Source organism: Notamacropus eugenii, chromosome 1 (assembly GCF_028372415.1).
Source record: "Notamacropus eugenii isolate mMacEug1 chromosome 1, mMacEug1.pri_v2, whole genome shotgun sequence".
Lineage (NCBI taxonomy): Eukaryota > Metazoa > Chordata > Mammalia > Diprotodontia > Macropodidae > Notamacropus > Notamacropus eugenii.
In genome coordinates this window covers 178,894,897-178,915,789 of record NC_092872.1, presented here as the reverse complement: position 1 = coordinate 178,915,789, position 20,893 = coordinate 178,894,897, and the positions used below count along the sequence as shown (strand labels likewise).

Below are 20,893 nucleotides of genomic sequence, written 5' to 3'. Positions count from 1 at the left end.
GCCTCTATTTGCAACTTATCAGTCAATACCTCAAGACTACTGGTGGTCAAACAAAGGGGTAGATACCAGTAGTTCTGGGATAGAAATTTACTTGAGAAGGAAAAAAAGCTCATGAAGGCTCAGGTTTAACTGCCATTCACTCTTCCAGCTTGGGGTTTTTATTTACACTCTCCCCAGGTGTGGAAATGACAATGCTACACTACAGTCCCTGGAACCTATTATCTATAGGAATAGACTTCCTGGGATAGACTGAATGGATAAGTGACATAATGAACTGATCTGCCAACCTTCTATTTCTAAACAGGCAACACATGAAGCAAAAGTAAGTTTAAGAGTATACCGGACAGGTTGTAATAAGTAATCACCCTGTGGGAAGAATAACGCTTAAGACCATATTATAACTGCAAGGTTACTGGATATGCAATATTTTTTATCTCATGGGTTTTTTTGGTTGCTGTTCTACTTACTTAAGAATAAGATCTTCAATAGCGTTCTTTGGGACAGAATTACAATCCCTTAAGTCCAATGTATGTTGACTGAAAATTTTTCCATAATTAAAACAGTGAAATATTTCTTCACCAGGATGGCAATCAGGAATAGCGTCAAGAGCAACGAAGAATTTCCTTAAAAAATCCCTATTAAAATCAGAGCAAAAGAAGCCCATGTTACTGAGAACTAAACAGTACTCATATGTAATAAAGGATTCAGCTGAGTATTAATTTCTGTATCTTCTGATGTTTCATTTTTATCAACTTTGTGGAAGACTAAAACGTAAAGACTGAGCCAAGTTTGGAGGCGGCAGCGGACTGCAGATGGAGCACTGGCCAGTCAGGAGACCTAGGACCTTATACCCACTAGGTACGGGACCTCAGGCAAGTCATTTCTCTTGTCAGCACTCAAGTTTCCTCATCTTTAAAATGAGAAAGTCATTGGAATAGTCTTTTAAAAACTGTGATAGAGTACATTTTAAATGATGATTCACATTTATATCATGCTCTAAATTTTGCAAAGCACTTTTTTCATAACCACTCTATATGGAAGAGAGAGGTTTATTCAGACCCAAGTGCCTCAGGGACTTCAAGTACAATAATCTTTCCACAATATACCACTGACTTTCACCTAAAGATTTAAGTCAATTCTTGATTAAGGAGACTAACAGGAGAGAATATATAACATCAGGTTTATAAACATGACTCTCTTTTTGTCATTAAATAGCACAAAGTCATGGTTGTCTCTGAAAAAAAATTGAACTGATTCAGAAAATAAATACACTGGGAAATGGCCCTTCATGGTGTTACCTCATCATAGAGTCCTACCTTTCTTCTAACCCACCAGTGCTTACAAAGGAACTAGCAGCATGAAAAGGAGCAATTAGATTTCCTGATGAAATATTATATAGAATTTGAAATGTAAATGAAATTAAGTGTCTGTTTACAAAAATCTTTTTACCTATGCTCTTCCTGGAGTTCTCCACCATCATCTGTATTTTCTGATTCTTCTGTCTCCATTTGGGATTTTATTCCTTGACCTTTCACTAAATCTTCCTTTAGCTCTTTTTCCCATTCATCTGACCTAGGAGAAATAAAAGAATGACGTGATAAACACAATTTATATTTTAAAGACCTCTCCATTTTTATGACCAGTTATGCAAGAAAACCTCTGGTATAAAAGACTTTGCTATATGACAAATTTAGTCATTTCATGGGACTAAGTTATGGTTCAAAGCAAAATGTAAAATGCATTATAGTTCAAATCTCTAAAACACATGAAGTCTATAAATTGAGAGTTCTTGTCCTGTTACTGGTACTCTAAAAGGGTCTCCAGCATCACAGTCTTCCACCAGATTTCCTCTGCCTTCAATGTTGTAGTTTAATGGTAGTTCAATGTTGTCCTCAACGTCCATAAATGATTTATGACAAAAGGAGTTAAAAAACCCAAGGGAATGGAGGCCCCTGATTAGTTTACATATGACTTTTATCCTATGTTCCTTTATTTCATATTGACCAAATAATAAAAAGTTCTCTAGAATGTTAACTGAGTTTCTCAGAAGGTTTAAGTTCTTTTAATCAAGTTTTCTACATACCCATCAAATATGTATCCTAGAGAAAAAAAAGGCAAGAATCAACTTTTAAGGGCAGAAACCATGTCTGTTAGCACTGTACAACAAGCACTGAACTATAAAAACAATTTTTACTTGTGCTTTTGATCCTAGGGCTTTGTCCTATCAATGAGGTGTTATTGTTGTAGGAAACAAAAATCATTTTACAGTGCCATTTAATAATATAATATATTATTTTAAAATGAGCTTAGTCTGTGAATAAATTAATGCATCTCAAATAAATTGATACTATGTGAAGAGAGACCACTTTTTAAAAGCAAATAATTTGTTTTTCTGTTTTACAGCCATTGTCACTTCCCAACAATGACCTGTCTCCCTGCAACAGAACCCTAAGCAAAACAAACCAATACACTGGCTATGTCCAATGAGCTAGTTGTTGTGTATCAGCCTTTGAATATGACTCATTTTGCAACCATTGCCACAACCTTGGGTTCAGGGAAACTTCCATATGAAAGGTGACTGACCTAATCAAATAAAGCACAGTGCTAACCTTGGAGGATTTTCGTTCTCCTTCACTAGGCGCTCTAAACTGTTCTCAAAACACTGGTAACGAACACTTACCTACAATGAAAAGAAAATTTGAAATACACTTTGCAACATAGCTTTTAACAACAAAATTAGGCTATGTGGGGAGTCGTTATTCAGGAGTTAGAAAAATCATTTTCTATTCTAAGCCTTCTATGCACACTAAAACTGATGTCCTTCTTTAAAGCAAGCTCTGACACAACTATTAAGTTAAGGGATTTTAATACTAAGATATTCAATAATCCATCTTTATCTTCTTTACACAGTGCTGCTAATCTTAGTTCATAAGAAACTGAGTGCATAAACTCAAGACCTCAGTGTTGTATCTCATCTCCACTTCTTAATTATATTTTGAACTCATTAAATCATAAATTCTAAAGTAGTACTACCACCCAACATGAGTTTATAGCTAAACTATTCAACAACTAAATTTCGAAACCAAACATTTTAAAATTTAACTCAGCTCTTCTCCCAAGGTAGGTGAAAGATACTGCTGACTTACAGCCTCTAACCCCTGATACCTCTGCATCCTAACTACTTACAAAATATAAAAACTGAAAGTATTTCTAGTATTTCATAGTCTAAAAGGGAACTAATTTGCTGAACTAGGAATTAATATAATAAGCCCATAATTTTTTTTAAGATGATACTTTTTCTTAATCTACTTTCCTTCTTTCAAGGCAATACTAATAAAATAGAACCACTTACTGAAACATTTGATGATAATGCTCTGAGCTTTTCTGAAAGAACAAAAGGTTCTTCTGACGTTGTAGGTTGACTGGAATTCAAAGACATGATTTCTTGCAGTGGTTTTAATGCAATATCTTCCTCATCACTTTCCAGGTTGCAATCTAAATTTTCCTCATCACTATCAAAATAAACTTCTAGTTTTTTTCTCGGTATGCCACTAGTGGAACTGGAAATTTCTAAGTTTTCACATGAAGACCTTGAAATGCTTGTGCTGCACAACACAACATCTCCAGGTACAGCTGGAGAACCCTTAGTGATACTGCTATTTTGAAAAGGCAAAGATTTACTAGATGTTTTCATTGACAACGTATTAGCAACATCTTTGAAATTTCTCTCTCTTCGTTTCTTGATCCTGGCTGACACAGAAGAATATGTAATAGACGCTTTAGGTAAGGTGACCTCTTTCTCTTCTTTAGAAGATGAAATAATACATGTTTCAGCATCTGATACCCCAGAGGATTCAGCATCTAAAATACATAAAGGAAAAAGTGAGTGTTTCATTTCATTTGATACCCAACTGTAGAAAACTATATTTTTCTGAGGGCTGATGCTGGTTTTAAATCTGTGTCTATTTCTGAAATAAAGGTTGAAAATATAACCAAAATTCTCACAACCAACTAATTTTCTTTGGTATTTGCAATGTGAATCTGGTCAATACTTCCTTGAAAATAGCTTGCCCAGGTACACACACACATTGAGAATGAGCATCAGAACTTGAGCCCAAATCTTAAGACCAGTTCTATATGCACTATACTTTTAAGAGGGCCTCACTGCAAATGAGTTAAGTAGCTTTATATTGGCCTTTGAATCCAGGATTCAAGCTTGGAAGGGATAACTGAAATCCAACCCTTTTATTTGGCTATGTATTTTCAGTACCTAACCGACCATTTCTTTTAACACTGTTGTCTAGACTTGTGATTTTCTAATGTGTGCCTTTCAAAATTCTATTCTGCTTTTTTTGAACCAGACTTGTGTTTTCAACAGTATAACTAATTTCTATTAAGAAAATTCCTTCTACCAATACAGATCAGTACTGTCTCTTCAAATGATAGCCTTGGGTAGTTGTCTGGAGCACTGAGAGACTAGATTGAATTGCCCAACGTCACATAGCCAGGATGTGAACCCAGGCCTGTCTGACACTGAGGCCCTATCACTGTACTATATTGCCTCTCATATGGCAGACATCAGAACTGAGCTGTTTCCCACAGGTGGAAAGATTTATCCAAAGTCACATAAATAGTGACCATTTAGAGAGCACATCTCATTTGGTCTTTACTACACCCCAGTGAAATAAAATGTACAGTTATTACAAGCCCCATTTTATAGACTCAGAGAGGATAAAGTCACCTAAGAGAGCTCAGATCAGAATTCAGGGCCCTAGCTTCTTTCTTTTATAATATGTTACCCTACAGGTGTAAAACATTAATTATCTGGATAATATGATTAGGACACACCCCAAAATCAGGGTAAGCTAGGACATAAGTTTTTCAAAATCCTAATCAGTACGATAAAACTCAATTGTGATGCATTCTAAACACATTTAAACAAAATATGAAAATGTCTCAACTCTACTTCAATTTGCCTGTATACACAAGATGTGACCTTAATCCCACTGCAGGTACTCCCATTTCTTGACTGGAAAAAACAGATCAGAATAATTTAGTTTTCAACAGATTAAGTGCCTTGTTGTTGCTCAGTCATTTTAGTCATACAGAAGGAAAGTGATACTCTTTTCAGTCATGTCTGACCCTCATTTGGCGTTTTCTTGGCAGAGATACTAGAGCGGTTTGCCATTGCCTTCTGAAGCTCATTTTACAGATTAGGAAACTGAGGCAAACAGGATTAAGTGACTTGTCAAAGGTCACACAGCTACTAAGTGTCTGAGGCTGGATTTGAACTCAGGTATTCCTGACTCCAGACCCTGTATGGGGTCTGGACCCAATGTCTAAGAAGTGCTGAAGGGGTCACAAGTGGAAAACTTTTAAGAAGCCCTGTACTACACCACCTACTTGCCTTAAATGCCTTGTTAGAAAGTCAAAAACAACTGATATGGGACAAGACTAGGAGACAAAGAAAAATATAAGGAAATTTGGGATAGACTTCTATTAGGTCTGATCTAACTGGAAGTTTAAGGTCAAAAAAAGACAGCCAACTGTCATATTAGGGCGAATTGTCGTGCAGAGAACAATACAAAATTCCTTCACTGTTCACAGAAAAGAGACTGAGCAATCCATCAGAATGATGATTATTTAGGAAGAAATTTAACCTATTAGTGGAAAAGGCTGAATAAGCCAGTTACAGGTGACGTTCTAATAATGAATAATTTAACTAATAATTCATATCTGAAATGGAAGCAAGGAACTGCTTGGAAGAGTAAAGCAGGTTTACAATTTACCATTTTCCCCCCACTAGTGAGCTTTAACGGGTTCCAAAAAGAATATGGCAGAAAGAGAGCTACATTTGGAGTCAAGAGAGATTTGGGTTCACATTTCACCTGCAGCTTACCAGCTATGCGATGATAAAGTCTCTCTGTATCATCTGTATCTCTCTAGGGAAGATACAGTCTCTCTGAGCCTTAGTTAGTTCATATGTTAACATCCCCAACAAGTGTTCTCCCAGTCTTTAGGTGAGGACTTCATGTAAAAGAGAAACCACAAACCCTCCTAAACACTTCTGGATAGTTCTCATTGTTAGGTAGTTCCTCTTTATGCTGAAACTTTAACTTACATTTTCAGACCTTCCATCCATTACTCCTAATTTTGTCTGGCTTTTGTGAACAAAATAGAGTAAGTCTACTTTGTAGACAAAGAATAAATTCCTCTTTCATATGATAGTCCTTCAAATGCTTGAAAACAACAATCTTGTTCCTTACGCTTTCACTTCTCAAGGCTAAATATCCCTATTTTCTTCCACCAACCCACAGATTTCAGGGTCTTCTGTCCCTTCATCATTGTCCTCTTTCTCTGAACATATCCTCGATAATCAATGACCATTGCAAAATGTGGCAGCCAGAAAGGACCACAATAACTCCAGATATTGTCTGGGAAGGGCAGATTATAGTAAAACTTCCCTCTCATTCTGAATCCTATTTTTAAAAAATGAAGCTTTTAGCAATTTTCAACTAGTACATCATATTGTTGACTCAAACTGAGCAAATCATTAAACCTCCCTCCAATCTTTTTCATATGATATAGTTATACCTACCTCATTTTGTACCTGCTCAACTGATTTTTTGAATCTTGATTTTGTCAATAAGTAATTGTAACTATCTTTCTTAGCTCTGTGTCATTTAGATTTAAAAAGCATACCATTTATGTCTTTATACCCAACTGGAGTACCTAGGTTTAAATCAAGTCTCCTTACTTAGAAATATACAAAAGTGATGAGGAGACAGTGTACTAAAACAGGGAAAAGTGGAACAAGGCAAGGCTCATCAGAAACCTTTATCAGAACATGGTATAGTAAAAAGGACACTAGATTTCAAGTCAGAAGACCCAAGTCTACTATTTTATACCTGTATGACCTTGGGTAAGTCACTATCTGTCTCTGGGACTTAGTTCTCTCATCTTTAAAAAGAGGGAATAGGCTTGGACCTCTAAGGTCTCTTCCCTAAGTCCTATGAGTACAACACTGCATGTGTTAAAACCAAAATGCTAAATGAAATAATTACAGCTGACATTTATTAACAGCTTTAAGGTTTACAATGCATGTAAGATATACTATTTTATTTGATCAACAACCTTATAAGGTAGATGCTACTATTATCACAGGTAAAGAAACCAAAGCTCAGAGGTTAAATGACGTGTCTAAGGTTACACAGCATTCAAGGGCTGAGGGCAGAAATCTGCTGATTCCAAGTTCAGAAGTATTATCCATTAAGCCACACTATCTCAAGAGCTTTTTTTTGAGGGGGGGGTGCGGGAGGAGGAATAAATGGGACACAGAATGAGAACAGGACACACATTTCATATACAATAAATTCAAGATTTCATCTCCTGTCAGATGATCATTTTACCACTCCTAACTAATCTAAGAGCTTCAATTCTTACTCAGAAAGCAAATTATATTCTCAAATAACATCCCTTTATTTTTTTAAATGCAGTCACTAAGATGCAAGCCTTTATTTACAATTCCACATATTATTTAATTGTATTGTTCTACCTGAAGCAGCCTCCAGTGAATCAGAATGTAATCTTTTTCTTGAGGGGCATCCATTTTCCTAGTAACCAAATGAGAGAGAATCATTTTATTAGGTGTAAACGAGTGAATATTTACTTTTTTTTTTTTTTTTACAAAGAAATGAAATACCCTTTCCAAAAAAAGTTAAGAAAACTTCTTATACGAGGCTAGATTTAAATTGTTATCACCTTTGAGCTACAGTTTAATAATCTCAGCTTTTGTTATTATGAGAGCTAAGGACACTTGCCTTCAGAAAATAGTGCAATTTTTCTACACTCTTTTCACATTTTACTAAATAAGAGAAGGGAGGAGAAGAGGATAGTTATTCATACATGATATACTGTTGCCAGGTACTGTGCTAAGGGCCATTTAAAAATATTATCTCATTTGATCCTCACAACAACCTTGGGAGGTAGGTGCTATTATTATCATCATTTTACAGTTAAGGAAACTGAGGCAAGGAGGTTAAGAGACTTGCCCAGGATCACACATCTAGTGTTAGTGGTAGATATGAAATTAGGACTTCCCTTCAAAAGGCCTACAGAAAAATAAGGTTAGATAAGGTTAATGAATTACATTGTAACATGAGCAAAAAGTAGTTCAGAAATAGCTGCTGTCTTAAGGAAATGGAGTTAAACAGCTTACTTTTTGGAAGTACATTAATACTTCTCACTTTAAAAAGGCAGATGTACCCAAAAGGCATCTTGCAAAACAAGACACTACTAGCCTCTGATGACCAGCACTATGTGAAGAACCTACAGGTAAAAGACTGCAAACAACTTCAAAGATGGTCTAGTGGAAAAAGTTGTTGTTCACTCATTTCAGTCATGTTTGACTTTTGGTGACCCCATTTGGGGTTTTCTTGGCAAACATACTTATGTGGTTTGCCATTTCCTTCCCCAGCTCATTTTACAGATGAGGAAACTGAGACAAAGAGGGTTAACTGATTTATCCAGGGTGGCATGGCTAATAAATGTGAGGTGAGATCTGAATTCAGGAAGATTCATCTTCCTGACTTCAGGCCTGGCACTCTATCCACTGAGCCAACTAGCAGCCCCAGTGGAAAAAGATATAATTAATTTCTCTAACTATTCAGAGTGCAGAGACATTTAACTTTCCATTCACAAGTTAATTGTTTTGTTTCCTCTTTGGCAAATTTTGTTTTCAAGTTTAATGTTACCTTATCTCAGGCTTCTAATAAATCTATCAACTCCCTCTATTTAAAGACTTGGTATATAGAGAAGTTCTTTAATTTAATAAATAGCAATTACATTGCATTGTTTTCCTAAAAAATGGCTCCAATCCTCCTGTAATCTTAACAAAGATTATAGACAGCAGCTCAATCACATTAACCAATTCCTTCAATACCCAGGAATTTAACTGGCCTTGGTAACTTGAATAAGAACAGGGAGGTACCTAGTTGACTGAAGAATGAAGAAAAAATGGATCACTTTCTAAGTCCAGCACTAGGAAAAGAAAAACAAAATAAAACAAAAATCTGTTTCTCTGAGTCAATTTAAGAGTGACTTTTTAGAATTCTTCCAGAGGATAGATGTAAGAAAGACAGAAAATCAGCACCTAATACAAATTCAACATTAGAGGACAATTGTGTGACACCAATTTCTGCATTAAAAAAGTTGTTGGACTTTTACAAATGTAGCGACTCAGTTCTTACTACATACACCTTTCTTTGAAAGTCTACTTTTTTTCTAGGATGATATTCTGCATGGCCTGTTCCTGTCTTGATTTGAATTGTGTATCTCTGTTATAGGGTTTTACCGAAAGGCTGCCTTCTCCTGAGAGTGCCTTTTCTGGAAAAATGACTTTGTGCTTAGCTAGTTTCCATCTCTGTTTCTTTAGTTCTCTCTCTTTGCAACTGGATTTTAAAGACAATTGAAACTTAGACTTAACTGGTTCCTGTTGCATTTTCCCAGAGCACTCTAACTGTTGGCACCTGGATATGTCATTTCTATCACCAATTTTGCTGCAATTGTTTTTCAAAATCTCAGGCTCTGGTGATGAAAACAAGTTTTTGGCATCTGTCATTGTCTTGTTGTGATCTGTATACTCAGCCTTCTCTCTCATACTTCCATGATTATGTGATGACATTCTGATTGGAGATCTTTCTTGCTCCCTTGGGTCCTTCATTTCATTTCTTGACATGCAATGATGTGAAGTAGAAATAAGGGGTTTTTCAACCACTAAAGACTGGGTTTTCTGCACCACAGGAGATCCGCTTCTCTCAGGTGCATTTCTTTCACCTTTTTTCTCTTTAAATCCTCTTATCAAAGTCTCTGTAATAGGGCTCTTGTTTGGTGGTGTAGTTGGCATCTTTTTACACATATTTTCTGTTGCAGATATTCTTTTTTCAAATTGTCCTACACCAGTGTCCAATAATCTACCTTCTCCATATTTATGATTTGTCCTTTGTGGTGAGTTCAACATGAGTCTATCTGTACATTCAACTAAAGACAAAAACACAAAAGGTAAAAAATATTAAAAATAAAAAAGTAAAATTTTAGTTAGATTAGGATAAAGACAGAGAATTTTACAATGGAAGTAGAGGTACTCAGACTTCAGACATCAACCACTACAATTTAAAAGCTTTAAGCATATTGCCCTCTATTTCCATCAGAACTGCCTATATATAAGACTCGAAAAGATGTGTACTGCGAGCACTTTTATGATATAATTTTAGGTGTAAGAAACACTACTATGTCAGACTTTTATTGTTTTTAGAATTTATTAAGTTTATGAAAAACTGCTATTTTTACTCCATAAAAGAATTCTCTGGAATTCTACATATTTTTAAAGCCTTGATAGTTGTTTACCCCCCCAAAACAGAGGAAGTTATGTAAAAGCACACAAACCTTGCTTTGGGACTGGTTTGAAGAAATCTGTAATTGAGTGATTTCTGAAAAACAAGACACAAATGATGTAGTATAATTAATTTAAATTATGTAAAAAATCTCAATAATTCAGAACTAATTTCACATTGAGTGGTTATACCCTGAAAAATGTTCCAAAACAACGTTTTGTTAATATAACAATGAATATTATACTTCTAAATGGAGAATCTGCATGTATATCTGTATGTATAATGAAAGGTTATAGTATATCAGAACTGGAAATGATCTTTAGACCATCAAGTCCAAATTCCTCCTTTCAATATTTTTTTGTAAATGAGAATTACAGAAATAACTCGGCCAGCATTACATAAGTAGTAAGAACCTAACCTCTAACTAATTCTAAAACCTAATGCTCTTTCCACAATACTTTTTTTTAATATAGACAGGATCTGTGATTTCATTGGTGTAACAGTGCCCAATACAATTTGGCATGTTCTCTGCAACTTACAGTCTTAGAACTGCCTAGAACAGGACCTGTACGTGTATGAATCTTTTTAGCAATTCTTTTTGTAGTAGCAAAGAATTGGAAAATGAGCGGATGCTCACCAATTGGAGAATGGCTGAACAAGTTGTGGCATGTGATTGGGATAGAGTGCTATTGTGCTGTAAGAAATGACAAGGGAGTAGTTTCAGAAAAACATAGAAAGGCCTAAATGAACTGATGCAAAGAGAAGCAAGCAGAACCAGGAGATCATTGTTCACCACAGAGTCAGTGATCAGACTTTGCCCTGGGTCAGTCCACTTTGGGAGGACTGAGAGTTTGCAGGACCCTACTAGGAGCTTCAAATAACACTTAATATCCAAGAAAGCAGCAACAGAGCCAGCCCAAATCCTTCCTCCAGAAGTGTGCAGAGCCTGGCCTTAATAAAAAGTTAAGTAGGATGGAAAAATGAACAAATAGAAAAAGAATCACACCATTAAAAAACTATATTATGGTCAATTTCTGGGTTATGTGAGCAAAAAGATGGTAGATTAGATATTATCTCTGATCCCTATAACCTCTCAAATCTCTCCAAAACAGAAATTTTGTACCAACAATAAAGCAACTTCAGCTGCTTCCATGGCCTAAGACATCCAGAATCCAAAAGAAATTTAAAAAATAATAAAACTGCAAACTCAGCAATTAGGGGATTACTTTTGGAGCCACTGACTTCAAGCTCACTCAGCATCCCTCCCTCCACCTCCTACACTACTAGCACATGACTGCACTAGTAAAACCAAGGACACAACACAAGCTCTTATCAAAACCCATTCCTACTTTGGTCCTCTCTCCCTCTTTCTAGTGTCACAGAGACCCTAGCTCCAGGCCGCAAGCCAGCTTGGCCACAGTCCTTTAGGAGCATATGTCTTCTGGGGTCTGAAACCTAGAAGCACTAGTGCTACAAAGCTCTGAACTAGTGGTGCCAGGAAAAACAGGCTCTAAACTGTCAGTACAAAGCCAGAGAACCAAGAACAGAGGGAATGAGGCGGGTTACCAGGACAGCACACCAACTATGGAGGGGTAGGTGGTGGGTGAGTTGTGCAGCACCCCATCACAAAACATCAACTATGGAGGGTCAGGCGGGGAGTGAGTTGTGCAGCACCCCATCAAGTCTGAGTAAAAGAGCATAGCAGGGCCAGTTTTGACTACCCAAAAGTCAGTTTGGACAGAGACCCAGCTTGGTGAACCATGAATTACCCCTGTGTGGGAGGAGGCTTAGATGCTCTGAGGTAAAACCCCCAAGAGAACCATAATTAGGGGGGAAGGACTCAAGAAGTAGGTGATAAGGGGAAAAAAAAGATCAAAAGTACCAAAGACTTCAGAAAAAAATCTTAAAGACCTTGAATATAAACAAAAAAATTAACAGGAAAAACAGCAACAATAGAAGGAAATGTGGACTCCAGATCTAGTAAAAAAGTTTAGGCATCTTTGAATAAATACTGCAAAATAAAGGAAAATGATCCAATACTTATTGAGACAGAGACCCTGTGGAAGTTGAGGAGAACATGAAACCACAACACAGTTTTTGGGTAGCTTAAAACAGAAATAATAATTTTGAGCAGAATTTATGTCCTAGACAGAAAAATTGAGTAGATTAAAAAAACTTGAATCTGAAATGGCAACCTCACCAAAGAAAAAGAGACTACAATAGAATGAGAATGTGAATACAAAGTGAAGAAAATCCAAGGAAAAAAAGGGATAAACAAGGAAACTATATTATGCTGAAAAGGACCATAGATAACAAATCAATATCAGTAATAAACTTATATGCACCAAACACCTTAGCATCCAAATTCATAGAAGAAACATCTGAGCTTCAATAAGACAGTAACATTAAATAACATTAAAATTGATCATCATACAATCAAAACATATGGGCCAAAACACAGGTTGCATAGAGACAAACAAAGGATCACAGGTCTCCCTCAAAGATTAAGGCAGGACAACAAGCCTTAACACCATAATTGAAAAAAATAATATCAGAAAACTGTCCAGAAACTTTTACATAAAAAAATGAAATTGCAATTAAAAAAAAAACTAAGATCACCTCTAGAAATAAACAAAAATGGCTCCAAACTGGAAGATACTAGTGGCTAAATTTAACAATTCAATTCAGAAGGAAGTTCTGCAAGCCATCAAGAAAAGACCTTCAAATACAGCAAGACTATTCCAACCCCACTAGAAAAAGGAAGAGAGATGGAATAATCTATTTGGAAGAGAAATGGCCTCAGGATGCAGCCCTGGATGACCCATCCAGCAACTCTGAGCCTAATCATACAGGACAAAAGATAATAATAATTCAATAATAAAGAAAAGTCAGAAACATTTTTTAGAAAGAAAACCAGAATGGCCAAACAAGAGAGAGAACACATTATGAAATGCATAATTTTGATTACATTAAATTGAAAAGTTTCTGCACAAAGCCAATGCAACCAAGATTAGGAGGGAAACAAAAAACTGGGAAAGAATTTTTATAACCAGTGTCTCTGATACAGGCCTCATTTCTAAAATATATAGAAAATTGAATCAAATTTATAAGAATCCAAGTCATTCCTCAATTGATAAATGGTCAAAGGATATGAACAGGTAGTTTTCAGATGAAGAAATTAAAGCTATCTACAATCATAAGAAAAAATGCTCTAAATTACTATTGGTTAGAGAAATGTAAATCAAAACAACTCTGAGGTACCACATCCTACCCATCAGACTAGCTAACATGACAAAACATAAATAAATGCAAACCAAAAGTAAAAAGCAGAAATAGTTACTCTATCCTTTTCAGATCATAATACAACAGGAATAGAAATTGGCTCAGGGACCACAAAAGACACACACTCAAGTGGAGACAGCACTGAAATCTTAAATAACGAGTAGGTCAAAGAATAAATCACAGAAAAAGTAACTATGTACAAGAAAATCCTAACAATGAAACAACATACCAAAATTTCTGAGATGCAGCTAAAGTAGTCCTCAGGAGGAAAATCATATCCAATGTCAACCTTGGAGTTTGGTCTAAGAAAGACAAACCAGCCGTCTGGAACTGCTCTCTGCATGCATGCTCTGCCCAATTGAGAGAAACAAACAACCTACTCTTTCTCTGTCTTTCTTAGACCAAACTCTGAGGCTGACATCTTACAACCATACACGAACAAAACAGAAAAAGAGATTAAGAAACTGAATATGTATTCAACAAGAATGTAAAAATAAATAAGTAAACCTAAAATAAGCAAAAAAAAGAAGAGATATTAAAAATTAGATGGGATATAAACTGGAAACAAATAGAAATGATAAATAAAACTAAAAGCTGGTTCTTTAAAAAGACTAATAAAATTGACAAATCTGTAGCAATTCTGATTAAAGAGAGAAGAAAGTCAAATCAATAAAACAGCAAATAACCAAGGTGAAATGACAACAAAGTTATAAGAAAAATAATCAAAACATTACGTACAGTTATATGCTAATAAAACTTAGAACACAAAAGAAATAGAGGGATACCTTCAAAAACAAAAATGACCAAACTATCAGAAGGCTATGTCAAGACCTTAAATAACCTAATCTGAGGAAAAGAAAGAGATCTAGGTATAAAGGAATTACCAAAAGGAAAAAAAACCAAAACTCCTAATCCTATTGTATTCATCAGAGAATTCTATCAAACTTTTAAAAAACAATTAGCAAACACACTCTAGAAATTACTCTCAAAAACTGAGAAAGTACCCTATCAGAATCTTTTTATGAAACAAATATAATCCTAATACCTAAACCAGGGAAAGATTGAAAGAAAACCACAGACCAACAAATCATTAATGTACCTTGACAAAAAACTTAAACATAATCCTATTAAACAGACTCTAAGAATTCATACAAGAAATAATTTCTTTTGATCAAGTAGAATTTGTACCAGGGAAACAAGGAGGGCTCACCATTAGGAAACGTCAACATAATCATATTATTATTATCATATTATTATCGTAATATTATCATATCATTAATTTAATCATATTAAAAACAAAACATCTAAAACCACATGATCATCAACAGATGCAGAAAAAGCCTTTTATAAAGTAAAATACTCTTTCATGCTAAAAATTCTAACAAGCACAGCATAGAGGGAGCTTTTTTAAAAATATCATAAAAAGCATCTACCTAAATCCAAAAGCAAGTATCACATGCAACAGAAATACACTAGAATCTTTTCCAATAAATTCGGGAGTGAAGCAAAGATGCCTACTCTTCTCACCATTATGTGATATAGTTTTGGAAATGCTAACAATAACAGTAAAATGAGAAAGGAATTAAAAGAATTTTCAGCCAGATCTGGTTCTTCAGGACTCCATTTGGGGTTTTCTTGGTAAAGATACTGGAATGGTTTGCTATTTCTGTCTTCAGCTAAGTTAACAGATGAGGAACTGAGGCAAACAGGGTTAAGCGACTTGCCCAGGGTGGCACAGATGCTACTAAGTGTCTGAGTCTGAATTTGAACTCAGATCTTCAAGACTCCAGGCCCTGTGCTCTTATCCACCTCACCATCTAGCTACCACATAAAAGGAATAAAGAGGTAAAGAGATAAAACTATTTCTTTTTGCTAAAGATATGATGGTTTACTTGGATAACCCCAGAGATTCATCAGAGATACTCACTGAGACAATTAACAGCTTCAACAAAGTTTCAGGACACAAAATATATCATCAAAAATCAACAGCATTTCTATAAAATAACAACAAATGATAAGAAGCAACAATAAAAACTGGAATCCATTCCAAATAACTATAAAATGCATAAAATACCTGGGAATTAGTCTCCCAAAGCACACAAAATAATTAGTTTTTCAATTGCAACTGAGAGAAAAATGAAAGACAAAATGCCTTATTAAAGGTATTTTGGAAAATGCAGGGTGTCCCTAAAGTCTTAATGCAGTATTAAGCTTTAATTGGCATAGCAATATACACTATCCTAGTAACATAAGTCTGAATGAAATCAAGAGAGAATAATTAAGGAAGTGCTACAAAGTACCAAGCAATCTACCTGAAAGTCATTACACACAAAAATTTCCAGGAAACCATATTGTGCCATAAATATCAAGGAATTTCATCTTAAATATTCATTTTACCTGTCTCTTTAAAAAGTTTTATTGAAAGCTGTTTTTAACTCTTGTCATTTCTAAATGTATCAACCTCATTTTCCCCTGTAAAAAATATTTAAGCAAAAATTACCAACCAAACTCCTACAAAAGTAGCTTCTGTGTCCTTATGCACACTCACCTCCCTAATGAGGCAGAAAGTTAGTTGAGACCAGTGCTAGTTACTGCAAATATTATTTCCCTTTACTTTATAGTCGTCCACTCTCCCAGTACAATTCACTTTGCTCTGCATCCATTCATACAAGTTTTACCATGTTTCTCCGGATTCCCTTTCTCATGGTTCCTATACCTTGCTTTGTTTGGCCACTCACCACTTTGTTAACTGTTTTGCCTCTGTAAAAGACTGCTACAAATAATTTGGAACATATAGTGCCTGTCTAAAACAGGTATGAATGGTTCATTAGGGATTTTTTCTCCCAAAATTTCACGTAATATTCAAGAATAATTAGCCTAATTCACAACAGCAGCACCAATATTCCCACAGCCCCACTAATCCTGACTTTTGTGGATGTGGGTGAGTCACAGGGGAGGGGAGGGATTTTAGAGTGGTTTTAATTTGCATTTCTAACTAGTTCTATGTATTTCAACACTTGAAAGTCTTTGTATTTTAAAAAATACTAAAGCGCCCGAGTCGTAGATTAGCTCAAAGCTAAATTAAAAACGCTAAGGTAAGACGCCAGATGGGTTTGAAATGACAAGACATATATGGATCAAGTCTTTTTTTAAATTTTAAGCACGCACACAAAAAGAAAACGAAACAAAAAGCGAGTAAGCCTGGCGGAAAGTAACCAGAGGACATAAAACAGGGATGGGGGAGAAAATTTAGGGAAAATAAATTCATTTCTCAATTGAGAAAACAGCATAAAGAATTTTTTTTAAGTAAAAACACAAAAGTGCACAAAGATGCCCTGTGGACAAGCTGGTGGGGAGCTGGCGAGAGGGGGAAATGCTTAAAGATGAGAAGGAAAAAGCACCGCCAGTAACTGGCAAGACAGAAAGAAGCGACGGGGGAGAGGGCAGACCCACGCACCGCACAGTTTTACACACACACACACCCCCCCAGGAGAAAATGTAAACAATGCTGTCCGTGGACCAGGAAGCGCGGACCTCTTAGGGATGCAAAACACGAACACCGCGGGAAAGATCGCTTCCTCCGGGCCCACTTCTAGGGTGCAGCGCGCACGCACACGCACCAACACGCACACGCACACGCGCACACACACACACACAAACACACACACAAACACACACACACACAGGAAATATCGCTTCCTCTGAGCCCACTTCTAGGGTGCAGCGCGCACGCACACGCACAAACACGCACACGCGCGCACACACACACACAAGCACACACACACACAAACACACACACACACACAGAGGAAATATCGCTTCCTCTGAGCCCACTTCTAGGGTGCAGCGCGCACGCACACACACAAACACACACACGAACACAAACACACGCGCGCACACACACACACACACACACACAGGAAATATCGCTTCCTCTGAGCCCACTTCTAGGGCGCAGCGCGCACGCACACACACACAAACACACACACGAACACAAACACACGCGCGCGCACACACACACACACACACACACACACACGAAATATCGCTTCCTCTGAGCCCACTTCTAGGGTGCAGCGCGCACGCACACACACAAACACACACACGAACACAAACACACGCGCGCGCACACACACACACACACACACACACACACACAGGAAATATCGCTTCCTCTGAGCCCACTTCTAGGGTGCAGCGCGCACGCACACGCACAAACACAAACACACAAGCACACAAACACACACACAAACGCGCGCGCGCACGCACACAGGACCCTGACCGCTCCACGTCCTGGGAGGCTCGGGCAGTGGGGGAGGGGGGCTGTCCGGTCCCAGGGGTCCGGCGGTAGGCTGGAGAAGCCCTTCGGGCCGCAGTCAGCCCCTAGGCCCACGGCCCCACCACCGTACCTGTCACCGCGCCTCTCCTCACTCCTCCCCGAACCAGGCCGGGCCGCACCGGGCCTCAAGCGGCAGCGCGACAGTGAGGCTGGAGAAGAGTCCGCGGAGGGCCTAGCGGCCACGCCGCCCAGCTGCATGTCCCCGTCGCCGCGCTGGGGGTCCGGTTCGGGGACTCCAGGCAGCCTGGGACGGCTGCTGGCACTTCCACGCCCCCTCCCTCTTCACAACAGTTACCTCTAAGACAGGGGTGCAGAGGCTGGCGGGAAGGAACCAAGCCACCAGAAGGGGGCGGGCTTTGCCGCCGGGATTGGTGTGTTGATCGGCTTGATTGGCTGGAACTCGAGGGTGTCCATACGCATGCGCAGACTCCGCCCCTGCCTTTTTTTTTTTTAATGTGAACCCAGGGCCAAACATCCCAAACCAGGAAATTACTCGGCGCACGCGAGGGAGGCGCGAGCCCTGCCCTTCGCTCTCTAGGGCCTCTGGGGTCAGTGGTTGTCAGTGGTCCAGCGGAAAGCTGCCCCTGGCGACCTGGGCTGCAGGGCCCCTGACCAAGCCCGCGGTCAGTGAGCATTCCTTCCGGTCAGGTCGTTTCCCTTGGGTCCGATTCTCCCGGACCCCATTTGGGGTGTTCTTGGCAGAGATACTGGAGTGGTTTCTCAATCCCTTCTCCGGCGCATTTTACAGATGGGGAAACTGAGGCCAAGAGGATGAAGCGCCTCGCCCAGAGTCACGCATCTGAGGCTGGGTTTGAACTAAGTCTCCGAGCACTCCCTAGCCTCCCGCTGTGTGCCCGACGCTGTGCAGGCTGCCATACCCGCCCTCCCCGGCCGTACGCTCTAATGGGGGAGAGTCAGGCAAACAGACAAGGAATCCGGCATAACTAGGAGAGAATGGAGAGACCAGGAATTCAGAGAGCCCAGTCTTTGAAGAGTGGTGCCCAGTGTGGCGCCGAGGGCTGAGGGCGCCTTGCCCCCCAGGGTCCCCTCATCCCAAGGGTCTTGCCCACTTAGTTCAGGAGGAAGAGGAGGGGGACTTTAGCCCATTTTAGTTTTGATATCTTAAACATCCATCCCTGCAGAATACACAGGGGCAGTCAGATGGCAAGGGACGGGGGGCCGGCCTGGAATGGGGGAGATGTGGCTTCGGACACTTACAGGCTGTGTGACCCTGTCCAAGTCACTTATCCTGTTTGCCTCAATTTCTTCACCTGTAAAATGATCTGGAGAAGGAAGTGGCAAACCACTCCAGTCCCTTTGCCAAGAAAACCCCAAATGGGGCCACCTAGAGTGGGAAATGACTGCCCAAGGACTTTTAAGAGCCATTGGACCAAGTGAAAGGAAGCCAGAGGAGAGGTCTGTTCAAGATGACTGACCTTTGGTCCCTACAGAAATGCTTTGAGTTAACTGAAATTCAGAGAGGGAGTGTTTGGCATCTCTGGGGGCATCTTTGGGGAGACATCTCTTTGGCCCCGTCATTTTGCCTCAACTCTCTCTTTAACCTTAGCTTTGGAGGCTTGAAAGCAAGGTGATGTGTTAAATACTTAGCATGAGCCATAATTTTGATATGGTTTCATCTTACAAGAATAGTAATATACATACTTCTAGTGAAACCAGGCTGACCCAGAAGTCTCATACCCAAATGAGCTGGTTTTCTCCCTTTTATATTTTGTATCTATTACATTTTTAATTAATTTATTTATTTTTAGTTTTCAACATTCACTTCCATAAGATTTTGTTTTCTAAATTTTCTTACCTTCCCCAAGATGGCACGCAATCTGATATAGGTTCTACATATACATTCATAGTAAACCTATTTTTACATTAGTCATATTGTAAAGGAGAATTAGAACCAATGGGAGGAACCACAAGAAAAAAGAAACAAAAAATAGTGTACTTCGATCTGCATTCAATTATGAAAAAAAGAATATATTCCCTTTTATATTTTAAAATAAATTGTAGTAATATATTTTTTTAACCTGGCCCAATTTATCCCCATATGTTCCCTCTGCCCTGTAAGATATGGGCATCTTTTTTTTTTTTTTAGTTCTTTATTTTTTTTTTTTATTTTGTAATGTTTAACAATCACTGCCATACAATTGTGATTTTATCCCCCCCACCTACCCCCTACTCCCCCCCTCCCTCCCCACGACTGCATACAATTCTGTATGAATTCTACATATACTTTCCTATTGAGTATATTTTCACTATAGTCATGCTATGTAGTCAGACTAAGATAAATGAAAGAAATCGTATAACAAATCAGAACATGATACACAAACACATACACATACACAAACATGATCTGCTACAATATGTGAGTGACTTCCATATTTCTCTCTCTGAGTGTGGCAGGCATTTTGCCTTGAGATCCTCCATTGGGATGGTAAGAAGTTCTTGTGTTGCTGTGCATAAAGTTTTCCTGGTTCTGCTCCTTTCACTCAGCATCAGGTCATATAAGTCCTTCCAGGCCTCTCTGAAGTCTTCTTGTTCATCATTTCTTATGGCACAATAGTACTCCATTACATTCATATACCATAATTTATTCAGCCATTCCCCAATTGATGGACATCCCCTTGACTTCCAGTTTTTGGCAACTACATAGAGTGCTGCTATAAATATTTTTGTACATGTGGGACCCTTTCCCATTTTTATGATCTCTTGGGGATATAGTCCTAGTAGCGATATTGCTGGGTTAAAGGGTATGCACATTTTTGTAGCCCTTTGGGCATAGTTCCAAATTGCTCTCCAGAATGGTTGGATGCGCTCGCAGCTCCACCAACAATGAATTAGTGTTCCAACTTTCCCACATCCTCTCCAG

The 20,893-nt window shown here is 38.3% G+C and overlaps 1 protein-coding gene across 3 annotated transcripts in view; it reads right to left on the bottom strand.

Moving 5' to 3' along the window:
- The window catches only part of SLF2 (SMC5-SMC6 complex localization factor 2), a 48,899-nt gene extending 30,548 nt beyond the window's left edge, over positions 1–18,351 (bottom strand). For all 3 annotated transcript variants that reach the window (XM_072620209.1, XM_072620202.1, XM_072620219.1), the window contains exons 1-8: positions 18,083–18,351; positions 10,444–10,487; positions 9,485–10,038; positions 7,556–7,613; positions 3,353–3,861; positions 2,610–2,680; positions 1,450–1,572; positions 468–635 (exon numbers count right to left, since the gene is read on the bottom strand). In XM_072620209.1, the coding sequence (XP_072476310.1) occupies positions 468–635; positions 1,450–1,572; positions 2,610–2,680; positions 3,353–3,861; positions 7,556–7,613; positions 9,485–10,038; positions 10,444–10,487; positions 18,083–18,210 (1,655 nt within the window). In that variant the 5' untranslated portion in view covers positions 18,211–18,351. The remainder of the gene's footprint in view (positions 1–467; positions 636–1,449; positions 1,573–2,609; positions 2,681–3,352; positions 3,862–7,555; positions 7,614–9,484; positions 10,039–10,443; positions 10,488–18,082) is intronic.
- Between the last annotated feature and the right edge of the window lie 2,542 nt (positions 18,352–20,893).